Source organism: Martes martes, assembly GCF_963455335.1.
Source record: "Martes martes genome assembly, chromosome: 7".
Lineage (NCBI taxonomy): Eukaryota > Metazoa > Chordata > Mammalia > Carnivora > Mustelidae > Martes > Martes martes.
The window spans coordinates 30,603,597-30,627,411 of NC_137894.1; the positions used below are offsets into that span (position 1 = coordinate 30,603,597).

General features: G+C 58.3%; 1 protein-coding gene across 1 annotated transcript; it reads right to left on the reverse strand.

Moving 5' to 3' along the window:
* Positions 1-4,376: 4,376 nt before the first annotated feature.
* CSK (C-terminal Src kinase) lies at positions 4,377-22,995 on the reverse strand. Its single transcript, XM_080807811.1, has 13 exons — positions 22,610-22,995; positions 9,325-9,404; positions 8,849-8,962; positions 8,619-8,731; positions 8,036-8,255; positions 7,166-7,259; positions 6,913-6,978; positions 6,730-6,829; positions 6,544-6,634; positions 6,027-6,100; positions 5,746-5,941; positions 5,540-5,626; positions 4,377-5,265 (listed from the first exon to the last, which is right to left on the reverse strand). The coding sequence occupies exons 2-13, from the start codon at positions 9,337-9,339 to the stop codon at positions 5,083-5,085; spliced, it is 1,353 nt and encodes a 450-aa protein (XP_080663937.1). The 5' UTR covers positions 9,340-9,404; positions 22,610-22,995; the 3' UTR covers positions 4,377-5,082.
* Positions 22,996-23,815: the final 820 nt, after the last annotated feature.

Below are 23,815 nucleotides of genomic sequence, written 5' to 3' on the forward strand. Positions count from 1 at the left end.
TCCTCAGTGGGGGGTCTGCTTCTCCCTCTCCCTCTCCCACTCCCCCTGTTTGTGTTCCTTCTCTCTCTGTGTCTCTGTCAAATAAATAAATATCAAATTAAATTAATCATTTAATTAAATTTATACTTAATTATTATCACTATATATTAATATATTATTGACAATATAATTAAATTTTAATTAAATGATTATTTAATTATTTAAATTTAATTAAAATGAATTAAAATAAGTATTAAATAAAGTATTAAAAAATGTTTTTTTAGAGAAACGTAGGAAAGCTGTACCAATGAATTGATATCATGTCTAGGATCTGCTTCCAAGGGTCCCAGAGCTTAGAGCTCGGTGGGAGGTAAGGGGGCACAGAGGGCACAGGATTGGTCTGGAGCTGCTGTTCAAGTCGGATGGTTAGGATGTGGGCATTCATTAGAATCTTCCCTGTACTGCATATGTTTATGTGATTATTTCCACACTAAAAATGTTTTAAAAAAGAAATCCTACATTTCAAATATTTTCACTCAAATAAATGCTCATTTTCCAGAGTGGCTGGCTCATTTGCCAAGAATTCTGGCTAACTGAAGTTCCACTGTACTTTGTAAGTTCCCAGTAGGATTAAGTTACTGAAGCTCTACAAATTAATTAAAATCAAGGCGGTAAGTGGAAAATTTTAGGACACACTAAAAGGAAATCTTCATTTCTCAACATTAAGCCCTCAGCCACCTCCACCCACTGTCCCTGTCACCTTCGCAAGCACAGCCACGGCCACGCTGTGGAAAGGCAGGCCCCGGTGTGGCCCGGCTCCCTGGTCTGCCACTCAGTCCTTCTCACTCCTGCCCCCACTGCCCCATGACAACCGCTCCAGCAAGGCCTGACAATGACCCTGTTCTTTGTTTTTAGTGGATGCTTCTCCACCTGTCTCTGCCTTGTGGAAGGCATCGGAACATCCACTTCCTCTGCTCCCCTCCCCCGCTTGCTCCTGGAGGCCTTAGCGGCTCCTTTGCCACCACCCATCCTCCCTGGCCCCTCACACGGCGGCTTCTTGCGCTTGTGCCTCTCCTCTCTCTCCAACTGCGTTCCTGCCAAGTTCACCCATGCCAACAGCTTCCAGCGCCATTGCTCTGCTCATGACCCCCAAACCTCTGCTATCAAGCAGGCTGCTCCTGGAGTTGTAGGCCTGAATGCCTAATTCTGCAGGGGACATCTCTACCTGGATGTCCCGAAGGCCCCCAGACAATACCCCCAGCCCGAGCTCTCCTGTTCTCCAACCTCTGGCCAATCCTTGTCCTGGGCTAGGGTCTCGGGGATGGCAGCCCCTCCCCCACCTGGTCAAATCAGAGCCACCACTTCAATTTCCTCTTGCCACTCCTAGACCACCATGCCTGATCCTCTGGTTGCCAAGCCTGTTTCTTCAACGTGCATCTCCATGCTGAGAGGGGGGACATGAGATGATACCTCTAAGGTCTTGAGAATAGGGCCTGGCTGGTAGTAAGCGCTCAGATCAGTAAAATGCTGACTGCGTTCACCTTCCTCTCTACCTCTGATGGCTTCCCCAGCCCGGGCCGTCGCCAGTCACTTCCTGCCTGGCCAGCTGCTGCCTCCCCACTGTCTCCCTGTCTCCACTCCGGACACTCCCACTCCCAGGGCCAGATTGTAGCCAGGATCATTTTTCTAAAATGCAGAAAGGACCACATCACTCCTTGGTCCTCACCACTGGCCGTCTTTGTGTAAAAGCTCATGGGATCTGTGGGGCTGGGTGGGGTCTGGGCCCTGCTTTCTCTCCAGCTTCATGTGCTCCTGAAAGTCCCCTATTGGCACCTGAGGACCAGACGCACGAGGCTAGGGCCCCCCAGCACCTTTGCCCTGGCAATGCTCTTCCGTGGTCAGAAGCGCCCCATTCTCTGCCCCTGCACCTCCTGCCCCCTCCACCTCACCAGATTTCTGGGCACCAGGTTGAGCCTGAGTGGGATCCCTATTAATCATGAGCTCCATGAGGGTGACACTGTGTCTTCCTTGTCTATGCTAAGCCAGCAGCTAGCACACGGCAGAAGGATGAGAGAAAAGGAAGGAGGGAACAGAAATGCCATAGGCCAAGTGAGAGAATGCAAGGAAGGAATGGGGCAGACTCGAGTGCCACTGGGTGGAAAGACCGGAAACACCTGGCTATCTGGGCTGCAGACCCATGGGTCTCTGTCCGCCTGCCCCCACCTGTTCTTTGTCCCGATTCCATGGCCATGTACCGTTGCAGGGCTCTGAACCCAGGCCAGTTTTCAAAATGCCCTGCCAGCAAAGTCAGGCTGGTGGTTCGACACTGGCCATGGCGAAAGCCCACCATAGATTTCAGCAAACTCTGAATCAGAGCTCCCTGCCACGCTCCCCGGGGCTGACCATGACCATCACCACGGTGCTGCCTGTGGCTCCCTCCCTGGGAGTTGGCTCCCACTGCAGGCGCACCCCCTGTGCTCTGGCAGGTGTCAGCCACCCCTCCCACTCTAAGGAAGGCTCCCCCTTCAATCACTGCCATGCCCACACCTCTGTCTTCTGTCCCCTCAGCATGTAGACTCCCCCTGCAGATAGACGTCCTTCCCTTTGGCATCAGATTTGCTCACGCCTCTGCTGCCTTCAAATCCCCTAATTCATCCTCTTTCCTCTTCTTACAGCTCCATCTTCCAAGACTGGTGACTCTCCCGCATCACTCACACTGCCAAGCCAGGCTTGGAATCTGTAGCCCTGCAAACTCAGGTTTGGCTAAAGTCCCCAGCGGCCTCCTTGTGGCTACCCAGGGGCAAACTCCGGTCTTCTGGGAAGAAAGGACCTGCTGGCTGGCCTGTTTTCACCTCTGTCATGAAGCCACTGGCAAGTTCACTCAGCTGCTTCTCCTGTCCCTCTGGAGGCTGTCCACTCCCGCCATCCCCTCCTGCACTTATCAGTCTTCCCTGTGCTCCCTGGGACTTCTCCATCAGCAGCCTGGGTGATTGTTCCTTCCTGCTCAGAACCTGTTACTGGCACCCCATGGCTCTCAGGGTGACAAAAGCCAACCCTTCCTCTGGCCTCCCCTCTCCACCTCAAATCTCCCTGTGTAGCTTCACCATGTTTCCAGAGACCCTGGATGGAGCTGCCTCCCTCCAGTCCCAGCATCCCTTCCTGGAATGCTGCTGCCCAACCCCCACACCTCCTGTTTACCCTGATCTCAGCTTAATGCTGCCTCTTACAGGAAGCCCTCCCTGACCTACAGACAAGATCCCAATTCCCACGTCACATGTTTTTTCCATAGCACTTCTCAGTTTGTAGTTGTATATGTGACTCCTCCTGACTGGAAACTCCACAAGGTCTGTTTTGCTGCTGAGCCCCAGTCCTAGCACAAAGCAGCTATTCAAGTATCTCCTATTGAATGAATAGTGTGGTCTTGGAAAAATGAGGCTGGTGATGTGCAGAGAGGATGGACTGGGGGAGGCGAGGAGGCTGCTGCTCTGGGCTGGGGGGTTGGGGCCAACGCCAGCAGCTGGGCTGCAGGGAGCTGAGGCACAGACACGAGACACACAGCGAAACTGAGACCTCCCTGGACTTCAGGCCCTGTTGGCTGGGACCGGGTCAAAGCCACAACCAGACAAGGGGACCCCCCTGCCCACCCTCCCCCTACCGCCGGTGCCTGTCTCTGTGAATGAAATGAGCCTCCCCCAATCTTTACAGCTTCTACACTGACCACTGACCCTGGGCAACCTGAGTGAGGGGAGAACATGCCAAGGCTGGTCCTCATTCTCCATCTGTGGCCCCCAAGGTGGGGTGGGGAAGGCCTCCACCTCTGTATCCTCAGGCACAAGGCTGGGCACGCGCTGGGAGGTGGCGGTGCTCTTATATCTGGGGTGAACCGTGAGAACTGCCAGCAGCTCAGAATCTTCCCCTCCCTCACCCTCCAGGGGCAGCACCTTCTGAGGCATGAGACATTTATCTTGCCTCCAACCGGGGCGCCCTGCTTCCATCTGGCCGGGGCTGGCTGCCTTTCCCATCTTCCGCTCCAGCCCTCCTTGTGCTGTTGGCCTGAGCAACAGGGCAGGGGAGGCAGCTAGGCCCCATACACAGGACCCTGTGGACGGGGTCCCAAGCTCAGGACGGCCTCGGGGCCCAGCCTGGGCCACAACAGGACAGTGGGGGAGGGTTGGTGGTGAGGGCTCCCCCACGGCAGACACAGGACACTCGCTCGTGCAGCTGACACAAAGCGGCGGCTACATCTCCCGGCCGTGCTCCCCACACCCCCCCTCCACTCCCAGGGCAAGCACAGCCCCACTCACAGAGACAGGGGGATGGACAAGATGGCACAGGGACAGGGGGCTGGGCGGGACAGGCAGGCTCGGCGGAGGAAGCGCCGAGGCTGGGCAGCGGTGTCCTCATGGAGTGGTTTATTACGGTTCCATCTCACAAGGCAGGTGGGTGGGCGGCAGCGGCACACGAATGAACTCCAAGCCCCTGACAGACGTCTGCCTCGGGCGCATGCAAACAGTGCGACATGGTCAAGCGCAAACACGGGGCGACCGAGGCGACACGGGACACGGAACATGGAATGGGGAACAAGGCTGGGGCGATGGGTCCCTAGAGAGGGGCCTGGTCTCCCCAATCCCTGGGCAGGACAGGAAAAATAAGATTCGTACTTCTTGTAAAATGCCCATTTGCTGGGTACTTTCTTTCTCCTTATCTTGAAAAATAATAAAAAATAAACACACGGGAAAAAAATCTCAAAAAAGGAAAGGAATAAAACTCTAAGAAGGCGAGAGATGGGAGGCCAGGAGAAGCCTGACCATGGCAGAGGGCATCTGCCTCACGCTCCCCAGCCTCCTCCCTTCTTGGCCCTTTGGCGGGGCTCCCGAAGCCCCTTGGGTGGGTCCATGAGAAAAGGTGCCAGGCCTAGGCGGGGTCTCTGGGGGGCCAGAGGGGGCGCAGGCTGGGGCAGAGGAAAGAGGCCCACTGGCCTGCTGGGCTCAGTTCAGGCTTGGGCCCAGCAAGTGGGGGCACCAGGTCCACAATCTCTCCAGGTTCAGTCCCTGCAGGCCCCTGACCTGGGTCAGGGGGTGTGGGGGGTGAGGGGGCCAGAGGTCACAGGTGCAGCTCGTGGGTTTTGATGTGCTCGAGCTGCTCCCGCAGCTGCAGGAAGGAGGGCCGCGTGGCGGCATCCAGATGCCAGCAGTTCTTCATGACCTCGTATACTGCAGGCGGGCAGCCGTCGGGGGCGTCCATCTTGTAGCCCTTCTCCACCCGAGGGACGACGTCCTTCAGGGGCTGCGGGCAGGCGGGTGGGGTCAGTCTGTGCAGGGCGTGACTCCCCAGCGGACCCCGACTCCGCTTCAGGGATCCCCTTCAGAGCCAGGCCTCAGAGCCAGGCCTGGGAGGCTCCTGGAAAGTCCTGAGGGCTGCTCTGTGGCTAAGAACAGAAGGCAGGGCCCAGGAAGGCTGCCTCTCTGGCCCACCCCTTCCTCCGTGCTCCAAAAGCCTCACTGTGAGCCCCAGCCATGCCCCGGCCCTGGCCATGACCCAGCCCCAGCACTCGACTCACAATTCTTGGATAAGGCACTCGCCCAAAGGAGTAGATTTCCCAGAGAAGGATTCCAAAACTCCACACGTCAGACTTGGTGGAGAATTTCTGCCACGCGGGTGGGAGGAGCAGTGTCAGATCCTGGGAGTTTGGGAGGTGGTGGGGGGGTGGGGAACCCAGGACCCCTACCTCCCACTCCTCAGGCTCTGGGGACAGGCCCGTTTCACCTTCTCTCTGAGGGCCTCCGGGGCTGTCCACTTGACTGGCAGCTTGCCTGTGTCCTGCGTGCTGGAGGCCTCCTTGGTGAGGCCAAAGTCGCTGACCTTGGCCACGTTGTCCTCCGACACCAGCACGTTGCGGGCAGCCAGATCCCGGTGCACGAAGTTGTTGCCCTCCAGGTACTCCATGGCCTCACAGACATCTCTGGGAGAGAGCCGGACACGCGTCCCCTCAGACAGGGCTCCCGCAGCAGGCCAGGGTCCCCCCCAGTGGGTGCTGCGTCACTCACAGTGAGAACTTGAGGAGACAGTCTCCGCCCAGCACCGACCGACCCCTCGACCGCAGGTAGTCCACCAGGCTCCCCTGGGGCAGGACAGACAGACCAAGCGGCCCCCCAGGTCAGACTGGCCCCCCAGCCCTCTGGAATCATGGGCAGGGCTGGGTGAACACATGAGGACGATATGAGGAGGGGGAGGAGCAGAGAGGCCGGGACTCAGTGCTGAATGGGTACCAGGTTCTACGAGCCGGCCACCACACTCAGCTGTTTTCGTGCATTCGCCCTTAAATCTCATAAATCTCTCAGGGGAACTCTGATACTATCTCCATTTCACAGATGAGGAAACTGAGGCTTGGCAAGCTACCCAACTTGTCACATGGAATAAATGACAAGTCAGGACAAAAGGTGACTTCAGAGAGAGGGGGGCCTGAGGGAGCAGGGGCCCAAGGACAGTGAGGTGTCTGGGACAGCTGGAAGGCCCAGGTGCTCAGCTCCAGAATGGGGGTGGCCCCTCCGGGCAGGTGCATACCTTGGCCATGTACTCAGTGACGATGTAGAGCCCGCCTTTCTCCTCCAGGATCACGCCCAGAAGCTGTACCAGGTTGCTATGCCGAAGTTGCCTGGGGCAGGAGGCGGGTGGTCAGAGCCTGCTGAGCCTCCCCATCTCCTCCCTGTCCCGGGGTAACCTCCGCACCCACCCTTGGCCCTGGCTCACGTCATGACAGAGGCTTCAGCCAGGAAGGCCTGGGCAGTGGCGTCATTTTTAATGCACTTGACAGCGACTTTGTTCCCTCGGTAATCTCCTAGCATCACATCTGGGGAAGGAGGGCTAGAGCTTGTTCCCAGAACTCTCCACAGGCCCTTGGCCCCCCCACGGCTGCCACCCCCTCCCGCTCACCTCCAAACTCCCCCTTCCCAATGGTCTGCAGCAGCTTCAGGTCCTTCATGTTCAGTGCCCAGCCGCCTGGCGGGGGGAGGGGGTGTCAGTGAGGGATGAAGCCAGAGCAGGGCTCACAGCGGTCACAGCCTGGACTGTGTGTGTGGCGCTCCCTGGAGGTCTCCAGAGCCTCCGGGATGGGGGCAGTGCCAGGGAGCCTGGGTGGGAGGAGGCGGGGAGTCAAGTGAGGACTGGGGGCGGGGATGGCACTCACTGCGGAAGAACTCATCCTGGGCTGCCACGGTGCCCTCCATGACCTTTGGCTTGATGAGCCGCGTACAGAGTCCGTCTGCGTCTGAGGTGTAGTGCTGCGAGGGCAGGGCAGGCACTGAGGGCCAGCCGAGAGGGCCACCAGCCACTCCCATGCACTGCCCATCTCTAACCGCCAGAGGGCGGTGGAGGCCGAGCCCACCCAGCCTGGAGTTGCTTTGGGTTGGGAGGAGGGCTTCTCACTTCCAGCCAGGGGAAGGATTAGGTAGGCCCCAGACTCAGATTGGTGACCCACTTCCCAGTCACATCCAAATGCTGGACAGACACAGGGCTGTTGCTATCACTCCGGACCTCGGGCCTCATCAGCATCCTGAGGCAGAAGGCAAGCCCTATCTCAGTACAGATGTGCTTGGGACCATCCCCAGCAGCAGGAGGCGTGGGGGGGGCCACTGGGGCTTCTGGAAGCCAGATATGGCCTCAACAGGGCTGGCAGCACTGGCCTTGGGAGCTACAGGACCACGTGGGCACATGGGTGCGGGTGCAGGAGCCCGGGGCCATCGGGGCGCAACTCGGGAGGACAGGCGTGGAGTTCTGTGGGCCCGGAAGGAAGCCTAGCCCTGGGATTGGCCAGACTCAGCTTCTAGTCCTGGCACCGCTGATTTACAGCTGTTGTGACCTGCGGCAGGTCCCTGCACTGCTCTGAACCTGTCTCCTAGGCTGTGACATAGGGACAGTGCCGCTCTCCCTATGGCAGCACTGTGGGTGGTCAGAGGGCAATCCTGGCACGGAGCAGGAGCTTTGTCAAGGCAGGGGACACACAGGCTCCCAGGGGCCAAGAGAGGTGGGACGGAACTGGAAGGCTGGCCCGGCTCACCTCGACCAGCTGCATGAGGTTCTCAAAGTACACCTCCTCGTCGATGCTGAGCTTGCTGGCGTGGTACATGATGCGGTAGTGCTCCACCTTGCCGTCACAGCTCACGCACAGTGTGTAGTCCCCGGGGTAGTTGGTGCTCTCCCGCACCAGGAACAGGCCCGTCTCTGGCGGGCACAGAAGCCGCTCTGCCTGCTCCCGTGTGATCTTGCCGTGGAACCAGCTGGGGGGAGGCCAGATCATGGCTCACGGCGGCTCGAGATCACCAACCCCCACATGCGTCCTCCAGGCTCCACTCTCCAAGGTGCTCCCTCTGCCTGGCCCCTCACCACAGCCCCCACCGGCTCAGCCAGGCGTAGGAGGCCCTCATCTCCTGCTTCCCACACTTCCTCCTCCGGTCCTCCCAGGCCCACCCCCTACCTCTGAGGTCAAGCACCCATTCCCTTCCCCTCGTCTTGAAGCCTTCACACATTCCCACTCCTACTCTGGCCTCTCTGTTTCCCTGACTCCTCTAGGGGGAACCAGGGCTTCCCGTACTCCTCCCTCCCCACATCGCAGACCCCGACCGCTCCTGGGCAGTACTCACGGCATGAGGCTGAGCTTGGTGCCGGCCTTCACACCCTCCCGCTTCTGGACGTAGTTGGCTGGAATGATGCCCTCACGGCCCACCTTGTTCTTGGCTTTGTACCAGTTTGGGTCCTGGGGAGAGGGAGCCCAGACACACTCTCAGGCCCACCATCGCCTGCAGGGGAGACCGGACCCAGCAGGAACTCCTGGAGGCCAGATGAGGTGTGGCCATGTAAGGCCCCCCATTACCTTGGTGACCGCCACAATGGTGAGCACGTCTCCTTTGCAGAAGGGAAGGTCCTGCTCGGCAGTGCCATGGAAGTTGTACTTGGCAATGCACTCTGTACCGGAAGGCCAGGCGGCCTGCAGGACAGGACAGGTGGGCAGGTGGAGGCAGCCCGGGGGCCATCTCCACCCACCTGCCCACCCACGCTCAAGGTCAGAGCCTCTTGGCCCGCCTTCGTGAGCCAAGGAGAGGCACTCCCCACCCCTACCCCCAAGAACTCTGGGTGCCTTCCAGCTGAGAGTCCCCCACCACCCCCAGATCTGTACTCCCATCTTGAGAGCCCTGCGTCTAATAGCGCCCCCTGAATTTTCCTTTGTGGAAAGCCAGGGTTGAGCCAAGGGGAGCAGATCGAAGCAAGCCCTCATTCTCTCTCTTCCACTCAGCACCCCTCCGGGGGGGAGGGGCACTCAACTGCCCTAGACTCCTACCCCTGTGGTACCTGGATTGCCGACATCTTCTCAGAAGATCTGGCTTCCCCGTGTCACAGGAAGGCCACCCTGCCACTTGGTACCATGAGAGCTGCAGGGAGAAGGGGAAGAACAGGGAGGGGGTGAGGAGCTGGCCCCGCCCATTCACTGGGCTCCCATTCCTTCCCCACGGAGATGTGAACAAGCACGGAAGATCTCCAGAGCTGGGACTCAGGCAAGGGCCATCCATCCTCTCTTCCAGCCTCAGCAGCCTGAGAGCACTGGATAGGGGGAGGCAGGAGCATGAAGGCTACAGAGTGCCAGGGACAGAGGGGTCCCCAACCCTAGGCCCATGGAGGCTTCCAGCCCGACCGAATGGCCAACAGAGGCAAAGGAAGCTCTGGGGTGGGGAGCAGCACCAGTGCCACCTGACCCCACTCCCAGCCCTAGGCCCGGATGTGAGCTGTGTGGTCTGCGGGGGAAGGGAGCTCAAGGCAGCTCTGTGAAGCTGGGGAACGTGCAATGTGACTTGGGAAAATCACTTGTTCTCTGTGAGCCTCTGAGTTCTGCTGCCTGTAAAAACGTGCCCGGGGAATATGTCTGAAGTCGGAGGTATGCCGACCTCACGGCCCAGTCACCCCACTGCTAGGTACACACCCAAGCGGACACGGGGCAGGTGTCCACTGCCATGGGCATGAGAGTACTCGCACAGCACGATCTGTCGCCAGCCTCGCACTGGGGGCTGCCCAGACGCCCATCGGGGGTAAGCTGCCAAACCGTGCAGCTTTAGAGTGGTATTCTGCTCAGCGACAAACACCAACACTCTGAGTAACGAAACCACGATGACGAATTTCCCGAGTGGTATTAACTAAGAAGCCGGCTAGAAGAACACAGGCCGTGTAATCCCATTTATACTGCATAAAGTTCAAAATCTGGCCAAATCCACGGTGTGGGATGGCAACTGCCCTCGGGAAGGGCTAGTGCCACCAGAAGGGGGGTGAGTTCCCCTTGTGGTATCTCACTGAGCTGCACCCTTATGACGGGGGCACTTTTGGGTGTGTAGGTTTACTCCAGTAAAGTGGAGCCCTTCCAAGAAGCCTCCAGCCCAGCCACACTCCAAGAGCAGCAGCCACGCTGTCCCGCACACACATACTCTGCGGCCCTAGCCTGGCACCCCTCCAGCGCCGCTGTCTTCCTCCAGCCCCGAGCCCAAGCGCCTGTCTCAGGAAGCAGCAGGGCTGGGGCTCCTGCTCTCTGCTGCCAGACAGGAGACTGAGGCGGCTGAGGCTCAGACAGGCCTCAGACTCCTTCATGGGTGCAGTGTGTCAGGAGAAAACCTCCAGGAGTCCTGTTCCCGGGCTCATCGAACAGGATGGACAAGGTCTAGGGCCAGGCTGCAATGCCACCTCCCCCAGGCCAGGTAGGGGGAGGCAACGCTTGAGCGCATGTGCCCGGGCGTGTGAGGTGAACAAGGACTGCAGGGCTTCAGCGGGCTTCTTGGAGGAGGGAGCCCCAGAACTGAGCCCTGAAGAATGGAGAGCTTAGGGACAGGAGGCAAACAGGAAGGGTGACCCGGGCTGGGGTGACAGCAGAGCAAGGGGGTCAGGTAGACAGGGACAACTGAGAGAAAAGGGCCCGGCTGTGAGCCTACAGGAGGGGTTGGCAAGCACACCCCGACCATCCGGGCACACTGGCAGTCTGCTAGCGGGGGCTAGTTTGGAGGGGGGGGGGTGGCCTGCCTGGCATCTACCCTGCAGGTCAGCAGGGGCTTCAAACGCCTAAGTGAGGAACCACGGTCTGCTCCCAGGGCCTCAGCAGAGAAGCATGTGGCTGAGAGCAGAAGCCAGGGAGAACCAGGACCCCTTCCAGGCCTCGCTCCTGCTTCTGGTCAGGCAGACCTGGCTCTGTTGAGTTTGCAACTCGGAAGAATGACTCAACCCTTCTGAGCCTCAGATCCCTCACCCTGACAGGCAGAGAGGGACAGGCCCCACACGCAGGCTGTGGACAGAGCAGAATGAGACCCCTGGACTGAGAAGGCCTGGCGCAGGGCTTGACATAACCCCCGGCCCCAGCAGACAAAAAGGCAACCCTTCCTCCCAGGATACACAGTGCTTTTTGTCCCCAGAGGCCAGCCCATGGATCTCTGCTGTCTGCACAGGGAGACTGGGGCCCAACAAAGCTGAGCAGATATGCCTCCCCACCCCCCCCAACCCCAAACACACATTCACATGACTGAGTTGAGGACAGGAACCACCCACTGGGCTCTTGTGGTCCACAAACTGTGGTGAGCTGTGAGCGCTTCTTACCCCCATTTTATAGAAGTAGAAACTGAGGCTCACAAGGTTGAACAGCTTGAGTGAAGCCCTATAGCTAGTTAGGGGTGGACAGCCCAGAACTCGAATGAGGGTTCCCAAATGAGGGTTCCCGAATGAGGGCTGGCTGGGTCCCTGATCTTCAGGCCCTTCTGAACAGGGGCTCTGCTAGCTTTCCACACCCCCATGCCTCCCCCACCCCCCCATCCCCAGACTCACCACCACTGCACCACCAGGGAGGGCAGGGCACCGTTAGTCACCCTCCCGGCTGTCAGTTTGCAAACACTCCCTTCCCAGCCTGCAGCTGCGGCGGCCGCCTCCCCACTGACTTGATGATGATAATAATACAAATAATAATAGGCCCTGTTTTCTGAGCACTTATTCTGTGCGAGGCCCTGTCCCTGGCACGCTATGGCTCATCAAATCCTGTAACGATGGAGGCTACTCTTACCCCATTTTACAGACAGGGACCCTGAGCAAGGTCAAGGAGCCAAGGTGGCCTTGCCTGAGGTTTACACCTCAAGTGAGCGCCCTGCCCTGCTCAGGTGTCAGATGCCCCAAGGCCCCCCGCACCATGCCCCAGGAGCTGCTGTGGGCCTGGGAGAGCGCAGGGGAGGAGAGAAGCAGGGCCCAGAGGAGGGACAAGGCTGGCTGCAGTGGTGGGGGGGTTCCTCAGGGGGCTGCGACCATAGAAGGAGGGGAAGCAGGGGAAGGAGCTGGTCCTTCCCCTTTTTTCTGCTGGCTAAAACTTTAGGACCTGATTTCTCATCTGTACAATGTGTTGGTGAAAATCCTGCCGTAGCCAGGGCCGCCTCTGGAGACTGGAGTGGGCACCTCCTGCAACAAGAGCAAGACCTGCCTTTGCATGGAAATGCCAAGTGCAAGCCTTGGGCTCTGACAGCTCTTCCCTGGTGAAGTCCCAAGCCCGAGCCCGAGTCCTGGGGCGGCTTAGCAGTCTCCCTCCTGCGGGCGGGGGGCCAAGCCCCTCCGGGTCAGAGACGAAGAGCCAGAATGGCTGGGAGGGGCTGCGGCGAACCTAGGCCTCTAAGCCTGCCTGGGCCAGGCACACAGGGGTTCTGCGTGCCTTTCAGGCCACTTTTGGGAGGCAGTACAGGAACACTGTTCTGGGAGTGGTGGACTCAGTCCTGTTTCAGGCCCTGCCACCAATTTCCTGTGTGTATATGACCTTGGGAAAGTCACTTGACTCTTCTGGGACTTGCTGGCTGGCTCTCCAACACCTCAGCCAGACCTGTGTCCTGCCTGCTGTTTCCACCTCCCTGCCTGGCCTTCCCTCTCTACTCCCTCCCTCTTCTCTACCCCGAGGAACTTCCTTCCTCCTCTCAACCTCCGGGGCGCACCTGAGGAATTGCTTCTGTTTCACGTGTGCCTACAAAATCCCTGTCTGTGGCAGCAAGATACTGGGAGATGATCTTTATGTCCATCAGTGAGGGATCAAGTAAAGAGACAGCCAGCTATCCCTAAGAGGGAATGACAGTTCCGGTGGTAACGGGGCCTGAACAGACCTTTAGGGGTTGAGAGCACAGAGCACCAGACAGCGAAGCAAGCAGAAACGGCAAAAAGCCAGTTGAAGTCGCTTAAGAAAAAGCTTCTGGGGGGAACAAGACAGGGACACGGCTTTCAGGGACCACCCCACAGATTACCCAGAAAGCAGCAGCCCCTGCACGACAGGCAGACCTGGCAGATACATTGTTAACCGTGCAACTGAATTAAAGATGAAAGAAATGACACCGAGTGCCTCCTGCTAGGATTTTGGGGTAGGATTCCCACAGATCCCGTCAACCTGACTAAAATCAGGAAGATGCCATCAGGCACAGACTCAACAACTGGCCAGGACTTTCCAAGTTAGTGTCTTAAGAGACAAAACAAAGGGGACACCTGGGTGGCTCAGTGGGTTAAGCACCTGCCTTCAGCTCAAGTCGTGATGCCAGGGTCCTGGGATCGAGTCCTACATTGGGCTCTCTCTTCAGCGGGGAGCCTGCTTCTCCCTCTCTGTCTGCTACTCCCCCTGCTTATGCTCTGTCTCTGACAAATGAAAAATAAAATCTTTAAAGAAAAGACAAAACAAATGAACAGGGGCTGGAGGATGTTCTCGATGAAACAGGACACTAGAGACACAGGACACAACAACAAAATGGAATTTACTGGAGGTGAGCAGGTGTTGCCCAAGCCCACTGAGGTAACTGTTTAGCAACACACGTACATCAGGTACCCTTGCTGTACATCTTAAACTCACACAACACTGTATGTCAGTTACAGCTCCATAAAGCTGGAAAAAAAGGGAAAAGGCAACAGGACAACGAGATTCAATGAGTGATCCTGAATTGGATTCTGGCTCAGAGGGAGAAAAATAGTAGCTATAAAAATCAGTGGATGACAGTTGGGAAAATGGAAATGTTAGGTAATATTAGGGAACTTTAACAGCAATTTTCTTAAGCGTGATCACGGTGCTCTGATTATGTAAGCAGTGCATGCTAAAGGACTTGGAAATGAAAGATAGATGGCTGTAACTGACACTCAAACGAGCCAGCACCAAGCCCCACGTACACACATCTAGGTATATAAAAGAGGTAAACCAAATGCGGCCAAATGTTAAGATCTGGTGAATATGCGTGAAGGATGTATGGGTATTCCTTATATGATTATTTCAGCTTTTTATGATAATTGCCAATATTTTTAAAGATTTTATTTCTTTATTTCAGAGACCATGTGAGAGGGCGCACACAAGTGCAGGGAGAGGGACAGGCAGATTACCCGTGGAGTGCAGAGCCGGAAGAGGGGCTTGATCTCATAGCCTCGATCACAACCTGAGTGGAAATCAAGAGTCCGCCGCTCAACCAACTGTGCCACTCAGGTGCCCCTATTATTATTAATCTTTTAGGTAATCTCTATGCCCCACGTGGCTCAAGCTCACGACCCCGAGATCAAGAGTCGAGGGCTCCACCCACAGTGCCGGCCAGGCGCCCTAGTTTGGCTTCTTAGTAGGTTTAAATACTCCGAATGCGAGGCTGTGGAAACAGACAGGGTGCAGGGGACATACAAATCATCCCTAAACTCAAATACACACGGATTATCCTTGAAAGCCAGGAAATTGGCAACACAAGTTGTCTCTGGGCTGGGAAGTGGGGGGAGTCAAGTTTAAGGGAAAATTACTTTTCACTGTGTATTTGCTATTTTGTTCTTTTTGACTTTTTTTCCTCTTTTTTCAAAAACCGCATGTATCTATTACTATCCTCTCCCTAAAAATAAGATTGAAAATAAACCACTTTTTGAACCCCACCCCCCTGCCAAGAGCCTTCCTTGGTTCCCCAGCTGTGCCCGCGGCTCCAGGCCTCCACAGCCTCTCACACATCCCTGGGCTCTGGTGAGAACCTCACTGATCCTGGCCTGGGAGCTCTGCGGGGGGAAGGCTGGGAGCTGACTCATGTCCCCAGCATGGGCTGAGCCCAGAGTGGCTGCTCAGTAAATGAGTATCGAATGAATGAATGAACCAACAAAGGAAAGGAGAGGAAGCTAGGCCGTGCCACACCAAGGTCCCCTAACTGCCAGGACTATATTTAACGCCAAAGGGACAGCAGCTGTCGGCACACCCGCCGAGGACCAGGGGACGGGGGCTTTGGAACTCTGTGAAGTCAGCGCTTCACTCTGACTTCCTGCCCCAAACTCTGCTCCCAGCAGCCCTTGTGCTGGGGTCCCGGGAACAGGCTGGGCTTTGTGCCCAAGCACTGAGGTCAGTGGCTGCAGCCTCAGGCAGGCCTTTCTTGGTAGCCCTGGCTGGCAGGGAGGGGGGAAGAGAGGAGAACTGGGAGCCCAAAAACTCCCAGGCTGCTCTTTCCCTGCCCTGGGGGCAGCCATGGACCACCACAGCCTAGCATGTGCCAGAGGCTGGGGCAGGTCAAGGGTCTCCTGCCCTGCCCCCTTCACCAAAACTCCACTGCCCAGTGGGGCGTGGGAGCCTTCAGTAACTGTTTACACCCAGCTAAAAATACCCACTGAAAAGGGAAGTGCACAAGAGACCTGGGGGAACTCAGGCCACGGCCCCCTGAGACTTTGGTTCTGCCACAGGACCCAGCTGGAGAGTCTGGGGGCAGGGGCAGCTGCCAGAGCAACAAGCAGGTTCACTATACTTTCTCATTGTTTGAGCCAGGGTTCCTGGAGCCTCACTGTGGACCAGCCCCTGCTAGGTGAGCCAGGATGGAAAGGAAGAAAGGACCCCTGAGACCCTAGGGGGCTCTAGGAACCCCACTCATCTGTCTCCCTGGTGGGCCCAGCCTAAGGCCACCACCAAAATGTTGCCCTGCTTCTGTCCTCCTGGCTACCAGGCAGTCAGTCATGGCCAGCGGTACTTGGAGTCCCCACAGACAGAAGAGACAGGGGCAACCCGGGAAAGCTTCTGAGAAGAAGGGGAGGGGAGCTGGAACTGGGAGGATTTCAGTGGAAGCAATTGGGGGGCGGGGAGGGCGTGGGGCAGGTGCTAGACTAGGCCAGGATTAAGCTACCAAAACTGTGGTATGGAAGAGTTAATGACGGCAGAAGGCGGCTCAGGGTGGGGGTGCATCAAGGTTCTGAACCAGCCCGGAAGTTCTGACAGGTCACAGGACAGATAACAAGCAAAACTGAGCTTCCAGATTCAGGCACGCCCCTCAGATAGGGTGGCAGAGCACCTGAGGAGGGCGGGGCTGCCAGCAGTTGGGCTGGTTTGGCAGCAGTAAGATCAGCCCCACCTCTGGTTCTGCAAAGGACACCCAGGCCACACACCAGACCGTGAAGCTGTGGGGCTGGAGGGGCCTGCTGACCCAGGAGGGCGGCCCAGAGTGTTCAGCATACCCACTGCACACGCGTCTCAGGGTCAGGCACTGCAGTTTGGCACGCAAGACCCTCCGAGGCGCCCAGATGTCCCTGGGGGTGAAGAAAGGGCTGGAAGGATGGCCCTGCTTTGGCTCCTGGGTGTGCTGCTTGCCCTCCCTCCCCACTCGCCTAGGCCTCCCTCAGTCTTCAGGACCCCTGCCCTAAGGGTAGGGGTGACTTAATGGCTAAAAAATGTTTGAAACGAAATTATAGCAACTCACTGTCTTTTTCCTGCCCCCAGTGACTCCTGGGACCGGAAATCCCCTCTAGTGGTTTGGGAGAGATGGGGGCTGGCGTGAGAGAAGGCTAATGGGAAGCCGCCTCCCCCGGGCACCGCTGCGGTGTGAGGCTGACACTTCTGGCCCAGAAAGGTTTCTAATTACCGCTCAGGAGCCTAATTACCTACATGCACTGGGCAGCAGGGACTCGGGCCTTCCCCAGGGCCCTCACACAGGCCTCTGTCCCCCTATCCCCCAGCACAGGCTGCAGGCTTTGCATGACCATTTGCCTACATTTACATACAGCCTCTCAGCGCTGACTTCCAACAGCCACTTAAAAATCATGAGTGTCCTTGTCCTTTATCCTGAAGTCTCCTATGCACATTACTGGTGGGGGGCTGAGGCCCAGAGGCTCAGGAACTGCCTAGAACTTTGGCCCCCAGATTCTTGGTCTGTCTCAGGACTGGGACCCACAAAACACATAGCTCAAAAGGTAAAGCTATGGGGGCCCAACACAAAGGACTTACAGTCTTGCTACACACCTGATGGAGAAGGAGATTATCAACACCCTCCCCTGGCAGGATGGGTGATGAAAATGAAATGAAATGGGCACAAGACCATGGGAATGAAAACATGGGGATGACGGCCCACTGGCCCAACCCTGTGTTAGTTACTTAATCCTCAAAAATCCCTGTGAAGTTTTACTGTTTATCGCTGTTTGACACAGGAGGAACCAGGCTGACAGCTGTCCAGTTTCCAAGGGGGCAGAGTAGGGATTTGAACTCCGATCTGTCTGAACTTGGTCAGAAAAACCCCCAGCCTTTCCTTGGGCAGGACAAATGACCCTCTGGAAATGGGCAGCTAGGTGAGAGCAGGTAGCTGAAGGGAGATCTGCCTAGAGCTTGGCCCTCCTGCTCAGGGAAGCAGAGGTTACATTCATGTGCCCACTCCTTAATCATCTGCCATATTCTGCTTTGCACGGAGAGACCAAGAGTTTGCCCACGGCCATCTAGCTACTAGTGAAGCGAGCAACCCTAGAGAAGGCAGAAACTCCAAGCAAGGAGCTCAAAACTTCTTGATTTTCATGGCCTTTCCCCTCCAGGAAGCCCTCCTGGCTGCTCCAGCCTACGCAGACCCCCGGCTTCTGAGCTCCCCACCAGCCGTGACAGGAAGTTGAACCACAGGCTCCCCGACTCCTCTCTGAGTCTGCTCTCTGCTGGCCAGCAGGGGAGCTCTCGGGGTTCCTCCTTCCTTCTCCCTTCCAGTCTCCCTATGGCACAGGACGCCAGCACAGGTGCCCAGGACCAACAGAGAGACCGGGGGTGGGGCTGGGCAGGCCTGAGAAGCAGCAGCCAGGGTGAGCAGGCATCAGATGACACCCAGGTTTTCACCCCTACAAAACTTCCAACTGTGCGGAGAGCAGCACAGGCAGGGGTGGGGGGGGTGCCTCTCTTCTGCTTGTTCCTGCAGCTCTGGGCCCTGATCACGGAAGGGGCGGAGATGGGGGGGGGCAGGGGGACGGAGGGAAGCTGCGGTCGGAGGCCCAGCACCCCCGAGGCGTGCATAGCTGGTGTGTGATGAGAAGCTCCTCTCATCACAGTACCTCAAAACCAGGAAGAGAAACTGAGCAGGCAGAAAGGACAAACTGGGCTGCGTGGGGCCCTCAGGTCCCTGGGTGCCTGCCAAGGACAGCTCTTGGGCAGTGCCTGGACAAAACACTTCCCCCTTCTGGGCCTCAGTCTCCCCAGGGGAAAAATGGGATTCTCTCCCTGGTGTGGCTAGACTGCCCAACTGGTGCCGGATAAAAGAGATGCCCTCCCCCCACTGGTGGAGGAGTCCTGATCCCCCAGCAGGCTTTGGCCTCTCCCGGAAAGCTAGCCTCGCCCTGCTCGCTTCTCCCCTCAGCCACGCAGGGAGCACACTAGCTCTTCCTTTACCAGCTCTTTATTTTTAGGTCTGAATTTGACTTTAATCATTACTTAGCGGATTCTATTTCCAGCCCTTGAATGAAGGGACCCACAGGAGAGGAGGGAGGAAGGCAGTGCTCCCTGCCCGCCATTGGGGGCAGCCTGCTCCTCCACCCATCCTGTCCCCAACCAAGGCGGGGGGACCAAGAAACACCCAAAGGGCTTGCCCCAGCCAGGCCAGCATCTTGGAGGGGACCCCACCCAGTGACCTCATCCCAGCCCAAGCTGCAGGACAGGAGGGTAGTTGTAATGCCCACTTCCCCTGCACCAAGACCAGGGAGGAGGGAGACACTCCACAGGCGAACTCTAGCAGCTAGAATCTGAGATCAGGTGCCTGGGGGATCTCTGCACTGAATGGGCCACCTGGCGGAGGACCTCCTGCCTAGGTTAGTCCTGGATAACCCTAGGGTCACCTGGGGCTATGGTCTCTCAGGCCCAGGAATGCCAAGTTGAGACTGATTTCCTCCTACTGCTCAAGGCGTGGCTCCAGGAGGGCACTCCCAGTTACTCTGGTCTCCGCAGAAGCCCAGCAAGAGGAAGCAGGGGGTGTCACAGCTGTATACACTCAGGTCAGACCCAGGTAGCACCTGGTGAAGAGGAGGCTGCTAACACACAGGACTTCCCCACTGATTTGTAGAGCACCTATGCTCCCTTCCAACTCCCATCTGGGAGGCCAGAAACCCTGCCACCCCACCCCAGCCACCACCAGTTTTCTTCCCTTCCCCGCCCCACCCCCACCACTGGGAAAGGGTAGGGAGATGAGGCTGGCATGCCATCCCTGGGTTGGGGCTAGGATGCCTGGGCTCATTGCCCAAGTAGTGGTTTTCCCAAGCTAAGTAGGCCTCCAGCTCTGCTAGGGAAACCTGGGGTGGCCTAGGAAATAGCAGAAGCTAGCTTGGGGGAGAAGGCAGGCAGGCTCTCAGAGGAGAGGCCTTGTCCAGTCAGCTCTGGAGCCGGGAGACCAAAGGGGGACAGGGAGGGTCAGGTCCAGGTCCTGGACCAGCCAGCGCCGTGGTGATGGGGAACGGGGAAGGCCAAGGCCAAGGAGGTGGGACAGGCACTGGCCAGCATAGTCCAGTACCTCAAGAATAGAGAGTTTCGAAGGGCTCCATGGACCAAGGCTAGCCCTCCCTGGCCCAGGCGTCATCCCCACACACCGAGGAAGCCTGCAGTGGGTACTCTGTGAACAATGCCAATCTCTCCTTACAAAGTGCTTACCCGAGGCTAGGGGCGGTGCTGGGTACCTTCTAGTACCTTGGTTAGTTCGCTCAGACTCCTCATATCGCCCTCTGCCCCATGTATGGCCACCCCGTGGCAAAGGATCCCCATCTCTGAGGTGACCAGCCTTAACGGTGGGGCTGGGCCCGGGACCACATCGGCTGGGTGCCAAGCTGCCCGCCCTTTGCCATACCCCAGGCTGCTCTGGGGGCCTGTGGTCCCACCAGCTGTAGTGCCCACCGTGGCGTGGAACAACGAGCTTAGTAGTCAGGGAGGTTTGGGGGAGGCCTGGAATCCGGTGGCGAAGTTACACCCTGTGTGGCAGCGTGAGAAAATGCCCAGAGACACAGAACTGAAAAGAAAAAAGGTGTCATGGTGCACATATTCAAATGACAACAGCAAGGAAGGAAAAAACAAGTCAGGAAAGGACAGGGAGGGAACTCCAAAATGCAAACAGTTGCTCCTCTGATGAAGAAATTGTGTTTCTTGTGGTGTTTTCTAAGTTTTCTGTGGTGCTGTGTTGCTACTTTATGCATTAAGAAAGTAATACGAACATAGTTTTCTTCTGAGCTCACATTTGCTTCCCTGGGATCTGACTGCCCCCAGATCCAGCCCTGACCTCTGGGACATCTTCCATGGGATGGCCTTTCAGATATGGAACAGCCCCTCAAGCACCTGCAGGGCTCTCCCTACCTTCTCTTTCCTGGACCCTCAGACCAAACACCTCTTTCTTTGGGGACTACATGTCAAGGCTTCAAAATGCCTCAAAAGATGGAGGCCAGAACTGGACCCAGGCTGTTCTGCCTTATGAGGCCAGCTGGCAGTTTGCTCAGGCAGCTGCGTCCCACACTGTGAATCCTGGGCCTCAGCCCCCATCTGTACTCAGGGCTGCTCCACGGTGGCTCAGCCTCTTGAGGTCCGGTGCCCCCTGCAGTGGCCCTGGGGACCATCATCTGGTCCTTCCTCACCCCTAAGCCAACACAGAGAGAAGAGCAGCCACTTCCGAGAGGCAGGAAGACACCAAACTCCCTAGATAAAAAAACACATCTCTGCAACTGTGCTAACCTGAAGCCAGATCCTTTTCTACAAAGGCCTGGGGACCCAGGGGTCGTCCCCATACAGCTCACAGTCCGTAGGAAAACCCCCAACCTTTGGGCCTCAGCCCCAGGCCCCCAGGCTGGAAAGAAGTTAGGGCTGGGTGTGGGGAGACTCACAGGCCCACCACATCTGGGTCTCCTCCACTATGCATGTCAGGGCAACTGGGAAAAAACTCTACATTAAGGGCAAAGTCTTGAGCAGGACAAAACTACCAGTGGCCCCAAGCAGGCCCAGACACAGTTCAACATCCTCCAGGGAACCTCCTACCCTCCGGGAAGCAAGAGGATACCACCACACTCCCAGCCTCCCTCCTGCTGCCTCTGCCCTCTTCCTGTTAGGGCCCCACCACGAAAGACACTGGAACCACCCAAGTGTGGGGAGCTTGGAAAAGAGCCCCTATGGTGCCCACTCTGGCAACACTCCTGTGCCAAGGCTGTGGAAACGGGGCTCTCACCTTCCCCATCTGGATCCCATTCATGTTCCTGGGCCAGCTGGGCCACATGTGTGGGAGGCCTGGGGCAGGACGACCACCAGGCTGTTTCAGCTGAGTACCAGGGCCACACCAGACATGGCGCCCCTTCCCACCACATCCCCTGCTGGTGGGACCCACCTCAGGCACCCAGGGGAAATCCCACGGGTAGTACCTATGCTGCCTGAGCCCAGACCTTGGCAGAGCTGGGCCCGGAAGCCCTCTTTGGGAAGCACGTGTTCACCCCACAAAGTCCCTTGAGTCAAGCTGGGGGTCTGGGTCCTTGGTGGGTGAAGGTACCTGCCTGGTTTCCCTCCACCCACGGCAGTCCAGCTCTGTGGAGCAGAGAATGAAAGGACAGACAGCCTGACTCTGCCAGAGACCTGGGGTAGCAACTCCATCCCCTGAGCCTCAGTACACTAGTCCCGAAAATGGGAGGGGAGGTGAACCTCTAGTTATGCTCCAAGGCTCTGGTGGCTGGACACGCCTCTTCCTGACACCTGGCCTGGGCCCTGAGGAGTCTGGGAGAATGAAATGACCAGGCTGCCAGGAGGTGGGGGCATCGTCCTAATGCCCAGTGTTATGTCCACCCACATAGACGCCCTGCCCAGTTTCCCCACCCAAGGGTCACAGGTCCCTTGGCTTAGGCCTGGTCTTCTGGGAGACAGAGAGGCTCAACCTCTGGCAAGTTCAAGGGAGGTGGTGGGCCCTGGGCTTCCTAAGAAGAGCCAGCTGGCTCCTCGGTGAGGAAATGAAGGAGGGTTCAGAACAAGGCAGGCTAGGGGACCTGCAGGGAGGGCCTGGACAGGCAGGGAACGGCAAAGTGTCCATTCTCCAGGGTCCTGACCCATGCTGCCCCCTCCCTCCAGGCTCCAGCCAGCCCTGACACAGGGGGAGGCAAGGAGCGCGGACAGACTCGGAGTGGCCAGAGACAAGTCCGTGGGGCTCACAGGGCAGCACCTCCTTGGTGAGATCCCCTCCCAGTCGGGCTGACAGTGACTCCCGGGAGAATTCGAACCGGGAAGGAGGGGTGTAAGGGAGGTGGGGGATGGGAGTGGACGTGACCGCAGCTGCAACGGAAGCAACAGAAGCGGGACGCGCGACCTCCACCCTCACTCCCTCGGGAAGCACTCGGACGCCCACCCCCTCCAGACTCTCCATGCACTCACCTCTCTCGGGGCACTGCGGTCCGGGCCACCTCGCTGCGGGCAGCATCAGCGGCCTGCGGGACGGTCCATGCGGCCAGGGGGGAGGGGAGGGGCGCAGGGGTCCCCGGGGGGGTGCGGTACAAAGAGGTATTGGTGCGAAAAGAGGGGGAGGAGGGACGGCCAGACAGAGGCAGGGGGATGGCCGCGCAGCCCGGGTCGGGGAGGGAAGAAAGGCGGGGGAAGGGGGGCGGGAGGGAGTCGGGGGGAGGAAACAATGTAGCCGGCGCGGCCCCGGCAGAGTTCCGCTTCCGAACGCCGCCACCGAGGTTCGAGTTTGGAACGTCGCGCGGGCTGCCGGGGGCTGCCCCGGACGCTGGATCGGGGGCCGCGGAGTCTCCCCGCGCTCCACGCCCCGGAGGCTCTGGCGACCACTGGCTGGCTGGGGCGGGAGGGACGGCTGGCCGGGGGACGGCCCCGACGGCGGCGCGGCGGGGCGGCAGCCCCGCTCGGACCCCACCCCGGCAGGCCCCCCGGGCAGGGTGCGGGGTGGGGCGGGAGCGGGAGGACGGCTGCGGTGGCGGCGGCGGCGGCGGCCAAGCTCGGCTTGCCCGGGGCTCCGCTGGGAGGAAGCTCGCAGGCCTGGCGAGAGGAAGCGCGGCCCGGATCCTCCGCCCGCGGCAGCGCGCCTGCGCGAGGGGGCCTGCCCGGCGCGCGGCGGGGCGTGGGCCGGAGGAGCGGCGCCCCCTACTGGGCACCGGCGGCACTGCGGGGGGTGTGTCCGCGCCCACGCCCTGCCCCCACCTGCGGGCCCGCGCTGAACGCTCGGGAAGGTCCCACCCGCGAGGGCCCACCAGGCCGCAGTGGGGCGACCTCAGAGCCTTCTCTGGGCTCCGGTCCCCCGATGCAGAGGCGACTGAGGCGTGACCTGGGCTTCTGTCCTCGGATCTGTAGTGAAGAGTAGGCCTCATTCGCGGCTACTAGTAAGCATTCATTCACTCGTTCAAATGTTTCCTGGCTCTGACAACGTGACAACGTGACAGGTTCTGCTCTGAAGTCTGCTAGGCCACCTCACCTTACTGTCAGGGGGTTCTCAGTAGGATAACTGACAGGCCAACAAACAAGTGCGAAGAAACTGCTGAGAAAGGTGGAGAGGTGGTGTGGGAAGTCCACAGGAAGAAGAAAGAGGGGAGGGCCAGCGGGAAGGCTTAGTAGGACTGGGAGCCCAGG